Source organism: Aptenodytes patagonicus, chromosome Z (genome assembly GCF_965638725.1).
Source record: "Aptenodytes patagonicus chromosome Z, bAptPat1.pri.cur, whole genome shotgun sequence".
In the NCBI taxonomy this organism is placed as follows: domain Eukaryota; kingdom Metazoa; phylum Chordata; class Aves; order Sphenisciformes; family Spheniscidae; genus Aptenodytes; species Aptenodytes patagonicus.
Window position 1 is genome coordinate 65948592 of NC_134982.1, and position 17820 is coordinate 65966411.

General features: G+C 39.1%; 1 protein-coding gene across 6 annotated transcripts in view; it reads right to left on the bottom strand.

The window, feature by feature from the left end:
• The window catches only part of MCC (MCC regulator of Wnt signaling pathway), a 213463-nt gene that overhangs the window by 36592 nt on the left and 159051 nt on the right, over nt 1-17820 (bottom strand). For 5 of the 6 annotated variants that reach the window (XM_076361821.1, XM_076361824.1, XM_076361825.1 and 2 more), the window contains 4 exons: nt 13046-13252; nt 3095-3241; nt 2680-2769; nt 1850-1998 (listed from right to left, as the gene is read on the bottom strand). In XM_076361821.1, coding sequence (XP_076217936.1) covers nt 1850-1998; nt 2680-2769; nt 3095-3241; nt 13046-13252 — 593 coding nt within the window. The remainder of the gene's footprint in view (nt 1-1849; nt 1999-2679; nt 2770-3094; nt 3242-13045; nt 13253-17820) is intronic. The other variant, XM_076361822.1, reaches the window with a different exon arrangement.

A 17820-nucleotide genomic window follows, 5' to 3' on the forward strand; every position in this document is an offset into this window, starting at 1 on the left:
GTCTCTTCTCCCAAGTAACAAGCGATAGGACGAGAGGAAATGGCCTCAAGTTGCACCAGAGGAGGTTTACATTGGACGTGAGGAAAAACTTCTTTACTGAAGGAGTGGTTGAACATTGGAAGAGGCTGCCCAGGGAAGTGGTTGAGTCCCCATCCCTGGAAGTATTTAAAAGATGGGTAGACGAGGTGCTTAGGGACATGGTTTAGTGGGCCTGGTGGTGTTGGGTTGACGGTTGGACTTGATGATCTTAGAGGTCTTTTCCAACCTTAATGATTCTATGATTCTCTTAGGACAGCCTCTTCTCTTTCTCCTCTCCTTCCCATAAAATGTAATCATAACCCTGTGCAACAGCAGCAAGCAGAAAGCTGTACCCTTATTTTGTAGCCACAAGACTGCGTAAGACGGTTTCATATTAACCTTTTGCTTAATTTTTCTGCCTCCATTCCTCACTTCCTGCTGCCACATTTGCTTCTTGTTTTAAGCAGCATATTCATTAGTGCAATGTGTGCGTGTGTGTGGGGATCATGCAGCTGCATAAATGCCCCCTTTCTTTGGAACATACAGAATAACCGTTTCACTTGAAGTAATATTTTGGTTGTGATTAGAGAGGTAACTTCGAAAATATGAATTAAGTTTCAACGAGGCAATGAAATCTCCAAAAGTTCTGGCAATAGTCAAACAGAAGCTCATACCAGAACTTAATTGTAATATTCTTCTCAATGAGGTTAACTCTGAATCTGAAAATGAGGCTTCAGAATGTCAGTATTACTGTTTATCCTCACTGCTGGTAACTGCACTACACATCAATGTACTACGCCTAATCGTAAGAGTTGGACATACACCAAAAACTGACAGGCAAATGATTTCAAAATTTGGACAGGTAGCTAATGAAGAAATCAGTGCCACCCAGAACTCTCAAATCACTGACTTCTTAACAAACACAAGAAGAAGAAGGGCTAGTATACCATTTATTCATTGATCAGACTAAAGCCCTGGCTTTCCTAGCTGCTAGAACTCTCAGATAATTCACCTCCTGCATCTTCTTTGACACCTCCTATAAGGATACATGTTGTTAAAGCATAATTGTGCAGTGCACAGAAAAAAGAAAAAGAAAAAAAAAGAAAAACAGGATCACATTTTGCAGCCCTACAAAAACATGAGCTACAAATAAAAGAGATATTGTACTGATCAGACTAAAATTGAGATAGCCGTGGGGAAGAGAGAACTTGGAAGGAAACATTCTGAGAGACAATTCTCATATTCCTGATCTGCAGTTTTGATTTTGCGTGCTAAAGAGGACATGAAGCATTGGTTTTGACAGAGCTTATTGAAGGATAACACCAGCAGTATTTTAAGTGCAACCAGAAAGCTGCAATCTTTCTTCTGCAGACAGAAGTCTATTTACTGGTATATAGGCCACACCACCATACATCAGTACATTCATTGATACAGTTAATGCTATAATTCTGTTTCTTCAGGACAAAACAAAGCAAGCTAATTCCAGAATGATGGAGAATAAGTTATGGAAATCCTTATTTCTAGCAGTGATGTGTCTTATGAAAAAAGATGCCATGTCTACTTGATCAGCCATAGAGAAGGACACTCTACAGTGCAAATTGTCACAGGTGAAGGTGCCATGTCTATGTAATAATGCAATGCCAAACTGTCATACTAATGAAAAGAATCTTAGCATACGTTCTCTTCATCAACTACATTCCATGTTTATCTGCAGCTGCCACAGTTGAGCTGGGACTGAACTACGAAATGTTCAAAAAGGGTAAAAATGTAGTAACTTTAACAAAGCTAATAGGAGACAACAGAGGTAAGCATATCTAACTTTTCACCTTACCTATTTAATCTCTCTGTCTCCACTTCAAACTCTCGGATTTTACTTTCAGAGATAGCAGATCCATGTGAATAGAGAGTCTGGAAGATTTCCTGGATGTTTGAGCAGTCTTGGAGGGAATGCGCCAAATGTTCAGCCACAGTACTAGACACCTGCACAGGGTAGTTAATAGATCGTTGTGAATAGATAACCACTGGATTCTTCCCACAGGCAGTCTGCATTGAGAGCTGCACTTGCTTGCATGCACTCACTTCAAGGCACTCATTATTCAGTTTCTACTGTGAATTTTATATTGAATAGAACATTTACAAGTTTCCTCTTTAAGAAGCTATTTTGATTTAGAATTCTACTAACCAAAGGGTGAAGCCCACTATTTCATCATACATTTAAAAAGCCTAATATGCAAGTTATTTACTTTCTTGAAAGCTTAGCAAAAGGTCAGAGCTAAATTCTTCAGTGAAACAAATATTAACACACAGTAACAGCAGCGTTACGGTTTTACATTGGCATTACAAAGCAGAACCCAGTTCTCTGTTGATTGGAAGTTGTGAAATGCAGCTGAACAGTCTTTTCTTGAAGAATAATACTTTGGAGGAATTACCTCCAAAATTATCCTCTTGAGGTCACTCAGAATGATTGCTAGCTACCAGTTACAAGAAAATGAGATCTTAATAATGGGTGAAATATTCTCTGTTTAAATATTTTTCTCAAAGTAACTTTTAAAGTTTTCAGTTAGCTCATATATTAATTTAGTAAGAAAACCATGCTGCTTTTAATGGAACACAGGTCATCTTCAGAAGGTACCACACATGCACATAATTATTAGTCCTTACCCCTATGCTGCTGATTTCTGATCCTAAGACAGGTCTATCAGATGATGAAGACTCTGATCTTGTCTTTGACAACTTCACTCTTTCAGCAATCTGTAAGTCAGAATGCTGCACAGGTTACACAGGAACCCACACTCCATAAAGATTACACAAAATGCATTTGTTCACTAGCTACACTTGCAAACCTGAAGTAAACTACTGTAAAATTGACACCTGTGTTGTAACTGAGAGAATTACAATCATTAGCGCTTAATTCCTTTCTGCAGCTCAAGTTCATGGGCCTGCTTAGGACCCCAGAAAACTCTCCGGGGATTCTAGGTATCTCCCAGCTAATCACATGCTTGCACAGCAGCTGTGCAAAATGAAGCCTGCTTCTTCCAGATAACGAGAAGCATTACTGCAACACACAATAGCTCACCTTGGCTATGGGAATGTCATTGCTACTGCTGCTTGTGCTCAGCTCTCCCGTGCTGGGGTTAATGGGTCGATTGGCAGAAGTGAGACGACTTGGGCTGGATGGGCCTGTTGCCTGCACGCTTTGCAAACGGGTTTGCAGTTCCCGAACCTACAATAAAACATAACGTTCTGTTTTTTCCACTTTTATGGTTTAAACAGTTTGGACATTTTCTCATTGTCTAGCCAAGCCCAATTGCTTCTGGCCTGAGCACAGAAGTTGTATTTTGTCTTGCGGTGGCCACGAAGTTTCCATGTGGGGAGCAGATGAATGGAGGTTGTTTTAAAATTCCATTGTTGCCAGTTTTTTAAACTATTTGCAATGTGGAAATATGAAAATGTAATACTGTAGAGCAATTACTCAAAGTTTCAGCTTGTTTTATATAACCCCTTCAGTGCCACTGTACTGTATGTATAGAAATTATTCTCTCTGGGGTGATTATGTATAATGTATATGGATATATGTATAATCAGCCTAAGATTATGATGCCTAAACAAATCAAATTAAGATCCTGCTGTTAATGCAAAGCTCCAGTGTTGAAAAAACTCTTGACATAAATATATCACACGATTTGTCATATTTAAAGGTCAACGAAATTCAAACATTAATCATGCTTTCAAAACTGCAGTTAAGTAAAGCTACCATACAGTGAGTAATGTACGGACAAGAAAATACCAGCAAAGTACCCAACTAACAGCCTGCAGAAGCTCTCTGTAAACATACACTGCAAATACTGCACAGTCCTCATAACACATCAGATACTTGTAGAACTGACATCAAAAGATTTTCAGGACTAAAGGGTAAAAACAAAAAAAGTCTGCAGGAGCCAAACTATAGCTGAGCTAAAGATTATAGTGTTTACCTTGGAATAATTCTTAAAAGACAAAGAACAAATGGTCTGCTTAACACAACAATTATGCCACAAGGTAAAGAGACAGAGCTCATTTCTCCCACAGATTCTCAAACAAAGAGTGTGAGATGAGAGAAGCAGGAGGAAGCCATCTGAAAAGGAAATTTGCCTGAATATAGAGTGTTTACTTTAATATGCAAGTTTCTATGCTGATTTTGTTGTAACAGTCCATCTGCAAAACAGAACTGGTGAAATTTTACAAAAAGTCCAGTGAAATAAAAGTTCAGTCCATTTGACATGCCCCTGTAGCATGAAATGCAACTCTGATTCCTGTTCTCTAAAACAAGGTGGGATTTTATACTAAATACAATACACATTTACACAAAGAACTGATTAAGCAAGATGAAATCCCTTAGTCAAAAAATATCAAAATTAAAGTTGCATTAAAGCTTAGGCTTTCTTCAGCTATAAGCTCACCAAGTGCACGGTCAGTGCTTTAGCAATCTCTGCTCGAAGAAGCGGCAGTCAGCATGTTCTCTGCACAACATACACAGATCCCTTCAGCCTACTGCGCTACGGAAAGAGTTCAAGCTGGAACTCTCTCCAGTCACCAGAGCAGTATCTTATGCCTCCTATGATCCCCTACAATCTGCTTCTACTTCCCTGAAGAGTACCCCTGCCTCTCCCTCAGTCATATGCAAACTGAAGGTCAGGTTGGCTGAGGACTTACTGTCAAAATAACAGACTTTTTAGGTATGTGCAAATTACAAAAAAAAGGAAAAAATCCATGTGTTTTACATACCAGAGCGGAACAATTGCATGTTACTAATAAAAAGCTGTAGGTGGCAACAATAAGAGCACATAAAGGCTAACTGCAGTCATAACTTCCCTGTTCAATTGTGGAGGAGGGCTACACCTTAAACAAAATGAATCCAAACAACTCCATTGGTGTCTCTGTTAAAAAAAAAATAAAGTACACAAAACCTCAAATCAAATCCCCAATGTTTAAAGTAACTTGCTGAAAAATGGATATGGGTGCTTGCCCCAGAATTATACAACTTAACTGTAATTACATCATGAAGTCAACCGAGCAGAGTGCATAAAGTGCACATTCATAGCATGTATCTTCTACGTATTTGCAGTTGAGGCCTCCTTTGTTCATGCAGACATATATAATTTCAACATGGGTACAGCTGCACTAATGCAAACCTTAAGGACAGAAGTGCTCTACTGATGCAAAGCAATCATTTCAGCCTGATATGCATAAAACTGAATTAAACCATGTATGCATGTTTCTGCTTGCAGATGTGGAATGCCAGTGCAGATAGGATTGGTACTGTGGCATTAACACTGAAAAAAAGCAACTCCAAAACTTCATTAACTCAAAATCACATTTACTACTATTTCTTTTAACCTGGGCTGTTCCAAACTAAGTTCCCCAAGTGCTTAAGTTACAGCATTGTTTAAAAGCAAACAAACAGGAAAACCACTAGGAATGTATTCTTCATAAAATCAAATCCCTGCCTCAATGCCCGACTTAAAAATTGCTGAAATAGTCACCTATGCCCAGAAGCTAGTCCTGGAAGATTTCAGTCCAAAAGCAAGTAACATTCTAAATTTAAGGGCAACCAGGAAACAGAGTGCTAAAGTTGCTTAAAATGCTAAGCATTCATTATTATAAAGCATCCAAAGTTTAAAAACACCTTATGTAAGGACAGTATTATATAAAACTTCAATGCAGATAGCCTTCCTTTAGTCTATGTTTTATTACTGAGCAGCGATTATTGGCCACGATTACAAAGCCAATTATTCTTAAGGAGCTGTAAAACAACATTAGCAACAGAAAGAAAATGAACACAGCTAAGACTGTAGCCAGGCAAAGTTTTGCTCAGGAAAGCATTTATAAAAGAAAACTCAGAGCACAGCACAGTTATCAATCTCTGCAAGTCACTGCTTTAATACTGCATCATAGAAGCAATCACAACTTAAAGAAACCATCTGCTTGTTCATGCTTCTTGATGTATTTACTGATTCAGGCCTTCATTTGAGAAATTACATGCTGAATTAATTGCTATAAATAACTGCACTAACTTTAGCAATGCTGAGTACTGGATGGTAATTCTGAGCAGGATAACAGGGCAAGTTTGACCTGTAAAATCACCGATCTCACAATTCACACATTCACCAAGCCAGAATCTCATGACTGGGTTGCCCACCCACCAGACTGCCCAGAGACAGCTTAAGTAACTATTTCTGGTCACTAAAACCTCCACCATAAATAGAGCAGTATGCACCATCTCCTCAGAAAGTACTTTTCCACACTAGTAGTAATTCTACAGGAAAAATAAAGGAAGACCAAAGAACAGGAATCAAGAAAAAAAGAGTTCAGAAAAGCCAGTTTCTTCTCTGGATTGGTGAATGCATGAGCTATGAAAAGACTACTTTAAAAAGTATGATTAAAGATTGTCTGACAACCCCTGCTCAATACTTCTACCAGTCTTAAGTGTCCTTACCAATGTAATATAAATTATTCTGAAGGTTACGTTTATTAGTATAATGAAGGCAATTGCAGTACTGCACATGAGACAGAATAAAAACTTGGAAATGGGAGGGAGAGGAAGGGCAGATCTTACAGGAAATGGATGACAAAATTGGCAAAATCCAATGGGTGAAGACAAGTGAAGAAACAAAACCAAAAAAGTTCCACTGAAAGACAGGAAAGTGTAGATTTGTGAGTTGAGGAGGAATAACAAGGAAGGATTTAAAAAAAGATTTCTTCAGTCCTTGCGTCATACTAGTTTAAAGACGGAAACATCCAGAAGAATATAAAAATTGCCATAAAGTCCTAAAACTCTAAATTGAGATGGAAAGTGACCGACAGACAGATCTAATTATATGATCTGGGGGGGGGGGAAAGGTGGAAAGAACAGAGGAAAACAGGAGAAATCCAGGGAAACATCTGTGAAATCCACAATAAAAAAAAAAAAGAAAGAGCAATGATCTTCTAAACAGCTGGAGGAAGTCCAAAGAATTACAGAAGTAAAGCAGTGCTGGAACCTTGGAAAGAGCAGGAGCAGGGGCATTCAGTGAGACACAGGCAAGAGAGCCATTAGACTTCAGAGCAATGGATAGCCTAGATACCAAGATAAGTCAGGTACAAATGGACATTCTCAAGTTATTAATATAAACCTAAATAACTGGAAATTTTATTTATTAGAATTTGATGTTTAGCAATATGAGCCAATTGTTTAGCTGCATTTCTAACTTATTCCTTTGAATGCTGAGAATTGGGAGTTGGAAATAGGGAAAAATAAAGCATAATTTCTTGTGGGTACCTTAAGAACTAAATAAAAAGACAGCAATGGTAGAAAAGGGGCTGACACATTACAGTGATGTTGGATATATGAAAGACTTCATAAGTGATTAACAGGCATCACGGACATGTTTGCAGAAATGCACAGTGGGTTATAGAAAATACTTTGGTGGAATATGCTCATTATCTATAATCATGAATCTAAGAAACATGTTTTTACTTTGAATTTTACACACGCATACTCACGTATGTATACTTACATGATTTGTTAACATATCCTAAATAAAAAAAGCCACAGCTACAAACTGCCTGTTTTTGTCACTGATTTCCACATTCAAAGGACACCTGGTGCTTTTGTTTCTAAACCAGTTTCAAATAAGGGGCATGCCTGTGACTCTTTTCTTTCTACCCTAATTGTGACCTGTTTCATCACGCAGTATCTTTGAACCCTTCAAGTAGTAACATTTTTTTTCCCCAGCATTTTAATACCGTTTCAATTTTTTTCCCTGTTATACAGAGGAGGAAGATGAAGTACAACAAACCACGGGAAGTGAATATATCTCTCCCACTTTCTAATTTATTCACACATACTGCAAAAGTCTGTGGAGGGGAAGATGGAAAATGAAATACCAGTGTGACAATTCAAGCTGCTCCGAGTGGTGAGGGCCCTTCCCAGCCTAAAGTACCCCTAAACTTTCAATCAGGGCCATCCCCTCAATGAATTCTCTGGAGCTGAATGAGCTTGGACCTGCACTCATCGGTGCAAAGGAAACATTTACAGAACCTCTCTCCTCTGCAAAGATGTCTACTTTCAAGAAATATGTAGTAACTTAACTGTCACTAGGAGCGCTACTCCTCTGGCAGATCTGAAAATCAATCTGCAGTTTGAGTAATTATTTTGAGGAATGGAGAAAGGGAACAACACACAGACAACAAGCTATGGGAGAACAGGTATGCTACTAGGGTTTATACATATGGCTTTTTTAAGCAGCAGGAGAGGCTACAGTGCACTGGGTGATAAAAATATGTTACCAAGCAAGCGCCCCTCTGCTTTTGACACCTTTCAGACAAAAGCCCCTCATGCAGTGCTCCATGCAGAAAGATCTGGGTGTTGCACCTCTATAAAGGATGCAAAGCAATGAAAACCAAGGACGTGGCAGGACGTGACATGGGAAGTGAAGGGTGGATTTCCTAAAAGCTCTGAGCACAACTGAAGTGTTCTGATCCAGGCTAGCACACAGCGAAAACAAACACAAGCGAGGGCAGTAAACCTATCTCAGGCTTTTTCTCATTAAATTTCAGATTAATCACTGAGCATTTGCATACAAGCTTGGAAACAGAAGCAAAGCTCTAGTTTGTTAACAGCTAAGCGGAAATACTGCTGCATAAGCAAATACCATGCAACTGAAGGAGGCAGAGAATGGAAATAGCCTTTGGCTGCTACCTCAGGTTTCTGGTGCGCACCAAGAGACAAGCAGACAGAACTGTTCAAGGATCACTGTAAGCTGTGCAAGCTGATAATAATCTCTAAAGGCCCATGACATATCAGTGTTCTCTAGCAATCTGGAACAATACCTTCTGATCCCAACATGAATGATGCCAAAACAAGGACAGTCAAGCAGCTCGTGCCAGCTTTGTGTCATCTGAGAACAGCGTGGGCTCAAGAATGCCTGTGAGGCCAAGGTCTGACTCCTGCTGTGGTTTGGGTAGGTTTCAACTCCTCGTAAGAACAAGGTATTTTGGGAGAGCCTTCATGCTAAAATGAAGTTTCTTGGAGTGGGGGCAATCTGGGAAGCTGGAGGGATCACGCGTTAAAATGGTACTCTTCAACTCCTCTGCAGATTATGTTTTCACAAAGGTCTTAAGTCGAAGATATTTAAAATACTAAGTCTGTTTTTATTCTGGTCAGTTTGGTGAATTCAGCTGAGTTTGGAGCAGATGCAGAATAACCCTCACAACTTTTGATTAACTGAACAAGTTGAGATATGGCTTATGCAGAGAACAGACTTAACAGACTTCCAGAGCTGGAACCGCCTTTTCACTTTACACTTAGTTCTTCAGAACAGCCTCAGGGAAGCCTGAACACTGTCCACACCCACTGCTTCTTATGCCAACGGGCTGCTTGGGACTGTGCTGAGGCACTGCTCATCTGGCAACTTTCATGGGCACTAATTGAAAAAACACAACTTTTACTCTGCAGTCATGATAGAGTTCACATGCTGTATCAGTGCTGCTCATCTGACTCCCCAGTGGATACAAGAGATTTTGTATAAGAACACAAATATTACTCTTTCTACTACTATGTAAGCCTGTTACTACATATAGCAGTTGTAAATAGTACTGACCTAATTACAACCTTATTCTCATTAATAATAATATTAATCCCATGAACTGGTACAGAAGTTCCCCAGCATCTTATCTGTATTACTGGATTCAGGATTATGGTCAGCTATGTGTAAGCGGTTTCTAGGGTGTTGACTGGCCCAGACTTAATTAGATTTTATTTTTAACATGGCAATATCATAGAGAGGTAAAATAAACCTCTGCGTTATGAAATTAGCTGCTACACTGCAGGCACCCTACAGAAATAAGCGATTACCTCATTTACTAATGACCCGTGAGAAACAAACTCCATATGTATGTTGTTTCTTAGCTACCGTTCTAGAAAGCAGCTCAATCTATTAACTGAGCACAGTAAATACCTAATTAAATTAAATCTCCAACAAGCCTGAGAAAAATGTATTGAAAGCACTCTGCTTGATTACAGACATTGGTCTAAAGTAACAGACCTATTGATCTGGTCAACTTCAAGCTTATTCGCTTCACACAATTTAATTTGAGAAGAACAATAACTAAATTTTAGTTGGAGCTCCTTTCCCACTCTCCAGGGAAATAATCTGAAGTGACTCTGAGTTCAAGTGGCATACAGAAAACATTTAATAGGGCAAAGAAAACATTTATTTTGTTGCAACTATGGACACAAAGTTACATTAAAAATGCAAATACGGTTTCCAGTGCAACAATTACATAGTGTTGCTGGCAGGGCCACATGCCATGGACAAACTTCTCTGGTGGGGGCTATAAACCAGTTGTTCTGCAAGTTCAGGATGATATTAAAAACCATATTTCAATAAATTCCTCTATAGGTGCAAACTAAATGAAAACAACGGGGAAAAAAAAACCCTGCCAGCTGTGCCTGAATATAGAGGCTGCTTGATTTTGTTACACCAATCCAAAATTAACCCTTTGTCTACTGGGCAAGACACCTATCCAATCTGTCCAAGAAGAATCTCCTTAAAGAAGAATGAACATTTAAACTGGCTTGCTGTATACGAAAGACAGCTCACAGTCTCTACAGAGCAATTCAAGACTTAGCCTCTCCAGGGTCAGTCGTCTGAACACAATTCAGGTCAGTAACGTCCCCCTGCTACTATCATCCAACAATTGCTCTAGGCACTTACACGAGGCAAGTTGATGACCTCAATTCTGTTTCCACCAGAGATGCTTCTGTAACAGAGAGACATCAGTAACACATGCATCCCTGCTAACAGTTCCAACAGACAGGCCTGCAACTACTAGATGAGCATGATTAACACACTATCCTTTCAGTCCCAGGCCCTGCCTATGCTAAAGAAATTGTGAAATACTCAGTAACATAGCCAATACTTGCGTGGCTCCACAAATGCTTGGTTCAATGCGGATTCCAATATAGACTGACAAAGCCAAGCAGTGTCTGCACACACAGAACTGAACAGCATTTTCCTCATCATCTAATCCAACCAGATAAAACGTAACAGTTTTGTGCAGAGATACTAAGGCTAGGCTCTAGAATTAATGCAGCTGTATGAACTGTGCCAATTAAAAGTATGCTTTTTTGCTTTCCTTTGGATACAATCCTAATGTAACGATCCTAGTTTTAATAGGTATCCCCACATAGTCATACATTTCATTATACAAACATAACTTTAATATTTTAAAGCTCCATTTTCAAAGTAATTAGTCAGTAACCTTACTCCTTACTGTTTCTTCAGAACCACAATCCTCTTGTCTGTTAGACCTCTCATAGTCTAATTTCTGGCCTTATATAGCCACAAGTGGTTTATACTAATCTGTTCTTGCTCCAGTTTTGTCCCTAAGTTTGAACAGACATTAGCTCCCATTCTTTCTTGCTTTCTCCAGCACTTGGAAAGAGAAATCAAATTCAGATTTTGCTTTGCCAAGTTGAACAAGACAATCTCTTTAAGTCACTTCTTCAAGCAAGCTGCCCATTTCTTTGACCATGTTCTACATCTTTTTTTGCCAATTTAAACTGAACCTTTTCAAGTGTAAGAGATAAGAACTACATATAACATTCCAGATCAGATCTCACAGCTCTTTATACAGTCCTTCCAATCTCTTACTGCAAATAACTTATCTGGTACATCACAGGATTGAATTTGCCACCATGCATCAACGGCTCAGCCATGCTGATCCCTGAGGGTACAAACACCAATTCTTTCCCCTTTTTTGTTTTTTAACTGAGGAGCTCCTGGGTGTCAGCATAAATTCTTGTTACCAATACTTTAAGCACCTTAACTTGCATTCCATACTTCTCAAAATTTAAACCTTTTTCTATTAAATCTACCCTCAAGGCCATCTATTTTTTTCTTGTTTGATATCCCAATATTGATCTGTATAATCTGTAGTGTCAATATCTGCATTTGCGTAAGCAAATTTCACAAGCACATGCTTCTATTTTCTGCCTGCTTGTCCCCCCCCGCTCCCTCCAATCCTGCAATAATTCACCAGGTGCATAAATGCTACTTCTGTAGCTCAAGAGGTAGTACTGTTTCTGTTCAAAAAGAAGTGTCACTATAAAACCAGTCCAAAAACTTCAGGACTGAAAACAACTTATACTTATGGTATATGACAAAACTAAATTTTACAAAGGAAAAGTTGAAGTCGTCTGTTTTAGAAACACAGTATTTGCATAAAAGGTCAATTTGCTGCCAGTAGCTAAAGAGCAACACTTCCAATAATTTTACCAAGATACAGTGGTCTAAATTCAATTCACTCAAATTGAACACAAACTTGAAACTGCCTGTTTAAAAAAAAAAATTATTTCATATCTAACCAAAACTGTGCAGATTTAACAGGGACAAAGCTAACAAATTTTAAAAGTTACAGCGATTGAGGTCACGTTCTCTTGGATCTTTTTTGTGAACAAATTTCCAGTTTTTTTACTTTGGACTCCACACAAAGCACAAGGCCTTTATCTGACCTTGCAGCATCATAAAATGTAGACAGGGAAGCAGGACATGGCTGGGACTACTCCTTGTTCAGTTCTGAGAATTATTACCCACTGACAGGAGTCCTGCTCTTTTTCTTTCTCCTAATCACAAATTGAATTCCCATCAAAAACAAAGAAATATTTGTTGTTTACAGGGAAAAAAAAAGCCTCACAGGAAAATTCACTAAATGAACATCTGCTTTCTCTATAGACAAGTCACATATGCTTCCTTGGAGATGAATATCAGGTTTTCTGTTAACACATGATTTCTGACATCAGGTTGCTGTACACCTTGGCTGTTCATCACACTCTTTTTCAATTATGTTCAGTTTTGTCCTAGTTCTGTAATTTGCATAGCTTAACTTTAAAAACAAAAAGCCCTACAAGCAGTACAGGAAGCGAGATTAAAGAGAAGCTTGTTCTGGTGACAAAATTATACAGGCTAGGAGGAACAAGAAGCTATCATCTATGCAGCAGCCTTACCCTTCTACGCAGTCTGTCCCTTTCTTCACGAATAGCATTCATGGTGGCCTTGGTCCTGTTCAGCTCCTCCTCTTTGCTACACAGCATGGCTGTGAGGCTCTCATTCTCTTCCCGCAAGCCAGCTAGCTCCTTTTCCCATCGAGATCTCTCTTCAGATAGATTTGGATAAAGGTCACGTCCCAGTACACCCTCAATCTCTTCTACGGTCTGCAAAAATACAGTCATCAAAAACCAGAAAGCAGCAGAGAAAAATGATTGAACAAGACTAATGGTAACAGGACAGAACTGTGTAACAGGCAACTATATATACTTATATGTGCACTCCCAGCCCCACAACACCATTAGTTTGCTTCTTTTGTTTGATAAGTAATATAAAACAAAATTATTGCTTATTTTGTTTGACAGTTTAACCATTTTATTAAAATATTTCATACTGACCAACACCAAAGCAAATCGATGATTCATATGCAAATAAAACATGTCCCCCGTGAGTGACAGCAATTCCACTAGTTTCGCCTCAGAACACTTTAAAACAAATTAATGACTCCTTGTCACGGGTGAGCACTGTGCTTGTTGCTTCCCTGCCTGAGTAACAGGCAGAAAGCAGCAGCCTGTGAATGTGCATAGCATGGGGCCTTTCTTAGTTCTAGACGGACTCCACAAAAGGGCAAGGAAAAGAGTGGGACAGTAAAAAAAGAGGACTCTTCTTTCCCATGTCCTTGAGCATGTTCTTTCCTAGGGGTGACAGAGAGATAAACGAAAGAAAGCTGGCCTTGGCTAGGCTTACATTATACCAGAAGACGTTACAGCCTTTCTAGCACCTAAAAAAGGCTGTGTTTCTCTGGGACATATAATGCCATTCAGCATTTCCCGCCCCATCCCCTTGCTCAGAACGGTGCCTCATAGGCACCATTCAGCACGGAGGATATTCAGCAGCTTCCACTGGGTGAAACTAAACTACACGCACACACCACCAGAAAGGGAATACTGCCATGCCTAAACTTACCGTCAGACTGGTCATTCAACATGTTGAAACACAGCATAACACTCAACGTGTCAGGTAACTATGTGCAGTTCTGATTCTACTACACAGCATATGCTGTGCCTGTGTTAAATTTTTTCCCTTATGGAAGACCTTTGCAACAAGCAAAACCCCTCCAATTGTTGCTTATAAGCTTCTGAATCTCCCTGAAAGCAGTCTGCATTAAAATGGTAGGAAGAAACATGGAAAATAAATGAGTATATGATGTAACTAGCGACCTAGAAGGTTTCATTTCATTGGATAATCCAAGAACAAATTACAGCTAAAGCCTATACTTTTAAGTTTAATATGGAAGATAAGTAACTCATGTACCAAGGTTAAAAATAGTCTACGTAGTTGTTTTATTCAAAAGGACTTAATTTTTATATATAACAAAGATTACTAACAGAAGTTTATGTCCTTAATTTGGGAGGGACTGAAAGAACCAACTGGAGTACAGCGGAAAATGACAAACCAAGTTGAAAACATAACTTTGTTCTGCAAGAAATCTTCCCAGTGTTTTCAGCACTGTCTGACACTGTGAGGTATCACTGAAATTTTATTATTTATCCATTATAATGAGAAGTTGGTTATTTATTGTTATCAATACATTAATCTTAAAGAATAAATCTTGGCTGCAGCAAGACTCCTTAGTGAGGAGGAAAAGACACTCATACAAAAGGAAAAAAGCTATTTTTAACAACTAGTTCAAGACGCCTTTATGAAAGAAGCAGGGACAAGACTTCTGCAGTCAGGTTCAGTGTATCCTTTTAAATCATGTTTCATGTCTCTCTTCATAAAACTGCAATACATTTAGAGTCACAAATATAAAACTCCATTGACAGAGTATCTACCCTACAATTCTGCTTCCATATTTGGTAGTAAGCTTAAATTACTTTTCTAAAAGAGCAATGCCTTGCAACATCTCTGTAAGATGAAAGAAGCCACAGCTCTCCCTTACAGTAGTTTCACTTGGACCTATAGGTCTCAAACTATGACCTATAACAAGGTAAGTTATTTCAACACAACATGAGGATGAGTTCAAGTTCTGAATAAGCATAGGGCGGTTAATCTTACAACGTGAAGAAAAGCTCTGTAATGGCAGGAGCATTCTCTCTTGATGATGCCAGCTTTATTTTAAACAGTGCCTCTTCGTTGCTGTCTTCTCCTCTGCCTTCTTCCCCCAAAACTCCTCTCCTCTTTCATGCACTTCCCCTACTGTTTCCTCACCCCTCTAATGCCAAGTTCTGCTGCTGCCTCCTTCCTCCTTATTCCCCAAGCTCCTAGTGTTGCTATTTTTCCAACCCCTCCCTTTCCCAAGTCTCTTCTCCTCCTCAGAGCACTATTGAGGGTGATAAGCCTGGAGCAACACTGAAAGAGGAAGGACTGTCATGAGGAAGCAGCAGCAGTGCCTCAACATCATGGAGGTATCTTCAGACAGAGAGGCTGCTGCTGTTTCTCCAGACTCCACTGCTACCATCTGCCCACACAAGTACAAAGTTCAGGCACTGACAGCATCAGCATGGGTCTGACAGTCAGACTAAGGGCTGCCCTATAGCCCTTCACAAAGCTGACGGATCTTTCTGCTTGCTTCTATGCTCCTTCATTTTGATGTGATCAATATCCTTTTGCTGACTAAACTATTACCACAATTCTCCAGTTTGATGACCAACATGCTACCATCCTCCATGGTAAATAAAACATAAATATTGTACATGGATATATCCATGTAAACTACCAGGTTGTTTATTTTTCTTCAAAGCAGTATTACAGAGCAGTTTTATCCAGCATGCTGCTGCACAGCAGATAAATTCAAGTATAATTTCACAGATTATAGGATTGAATTACAATGTAATGTTCTGAGCACAGGGCAGGATGTCATATCATGGTAAATCCAGTCTAGTCTCTGACACTGCCATCAGTACTCTCTGCCTTAGTTTCCTTACAAGAGGTGTTGCGTTACAGACGTGGTATCAGATGAAATCAGCAAGTATCAGGTTTAAAAGAAGCAAAAAGCAGCACTTTTTCACAAGGCATAACTCAATGGTAGAATTTATTCATACCAGAATTTGTGGAGGCCAAAAATTCAGACAGGTTAAAAAACACATTAGATAGAAACATGGAAGAAAATTCCACCCATGACTATTAAACACAAAGTCATCATCTCTGGCTCAAGAAGTTCTGAAACCCACCTTGCCAGAAGCATCTTTGAAGGAAGGAGAATAAGGACATACTACGCATGTCCTTTTTGATGCAGTCTTTCCATTGGCATCTGCCACTAGAGAGATGGACTTTTGGTCTGACCCACTGTTCTCATGTTCTAAATGGTTCATGTTTGGAAATATTTACATCTTTTTTTAATTGGTAGAGTTTTAGTGGTAGGTATCTGTTACTGATAGTTATTTACTCTTCAAAATATATGAAGCATTAACCAGCCTACTCTGTGGAAATTTTCTTAAACAAAGGATAGTTTTCTAACTGTTCACTTTATCAAACAATCTGATAAATCTCATTTCAAGGTCTTTTCATTCTTTGTGGGACAGAAACAATTGAGCTAGTTAGGGTCACATGATTTATATAAAAGAAGCAAAAAAAAAAAAAAATTTACCAGCAACAGCATTGAAGAAACCCAGTGAAATTTAACCATCAAACCAGAAGGATTCAGAACATTAAATGCATTAGTCCACCAGTGAAGAAAAAAGCCAACAGTCAAAGCAAAAGACAGTCAGAATATTTGAGGTTTTCGTTCATGATTCCACCTGTTTTAAAAATCTCTCAGTTCTCTGTCTGAGGAAGCAGGAAAGAAGAAATGACCCGCAGCCATGGGTGGAATTGTGGAGAGGGGCTCTACGTGTAGGTTTTGCTATATTAAATGCATTGGTGACACACTAGCACATAATTGGAGCATGTCAGAGAGATTTGTATCTTCCTGAAAGGGTAATAACCTTTGCATGCTATCACTTGTCAAACAAAAACAATCTCAGGCTCTACAGAACAGGCAGTGGGGAAAAGCTTTCCCCAAAAATGGCTACGCATGTAGACATCACATGAAAATAAAAGGCCTGCTTTTTGGACCAGGAAGGAGCTGCTGACAGTTACTTATCATTGTAAAAGTTTGATTGTAGTTACTTTCAATCAACAGTAAACAATGGGGTTAAAATAAAAAGCGTGAGAATTAAGCTTATGGCAGCTATTTTGACATTTTGTTGAATCCACCTCCTGCAGCAGTTTTCATCTCATCCCTCTTCAGAGACCTCTGTGGACCTCACACAGACCAATCTCTACCTGTTTTCCAGGATCCACAATCTCTCTCCCAGTGAATACTGACTCTGAGAACACTTAACCCTAAAACTCCAGATAATACTGGGTGACATTCAAAGTATTGATCCTAATCCTCTGAGACACTCAGATAAACTGCTTTAAGACCGTTCCCAAGAGACCCAGAAGTCAGCCTGTCTCTCTCTCTCTCAAATATACCCACATTCTTCAAACTACTACTCAACATTAATTGCTTTATAGGCCATTATATTCCTCAGGCACCACCAGGGACACAGGGGACCTTTCCCAGTAGCATGCTAAAGGGCTGTCTAAGCCTTTAGGGGAGGTAACAAGACCTCCCCACTTCAAGAGCAAACTGTCAATTTATTTGTTCTTACATAAATGAGTCACTGACACCTCTCCATCTGACACAAACAACTCAGAATCATAGAATCATAGAATCATTAAGGTTGGAAAAGACTTTTAAGATCATCGA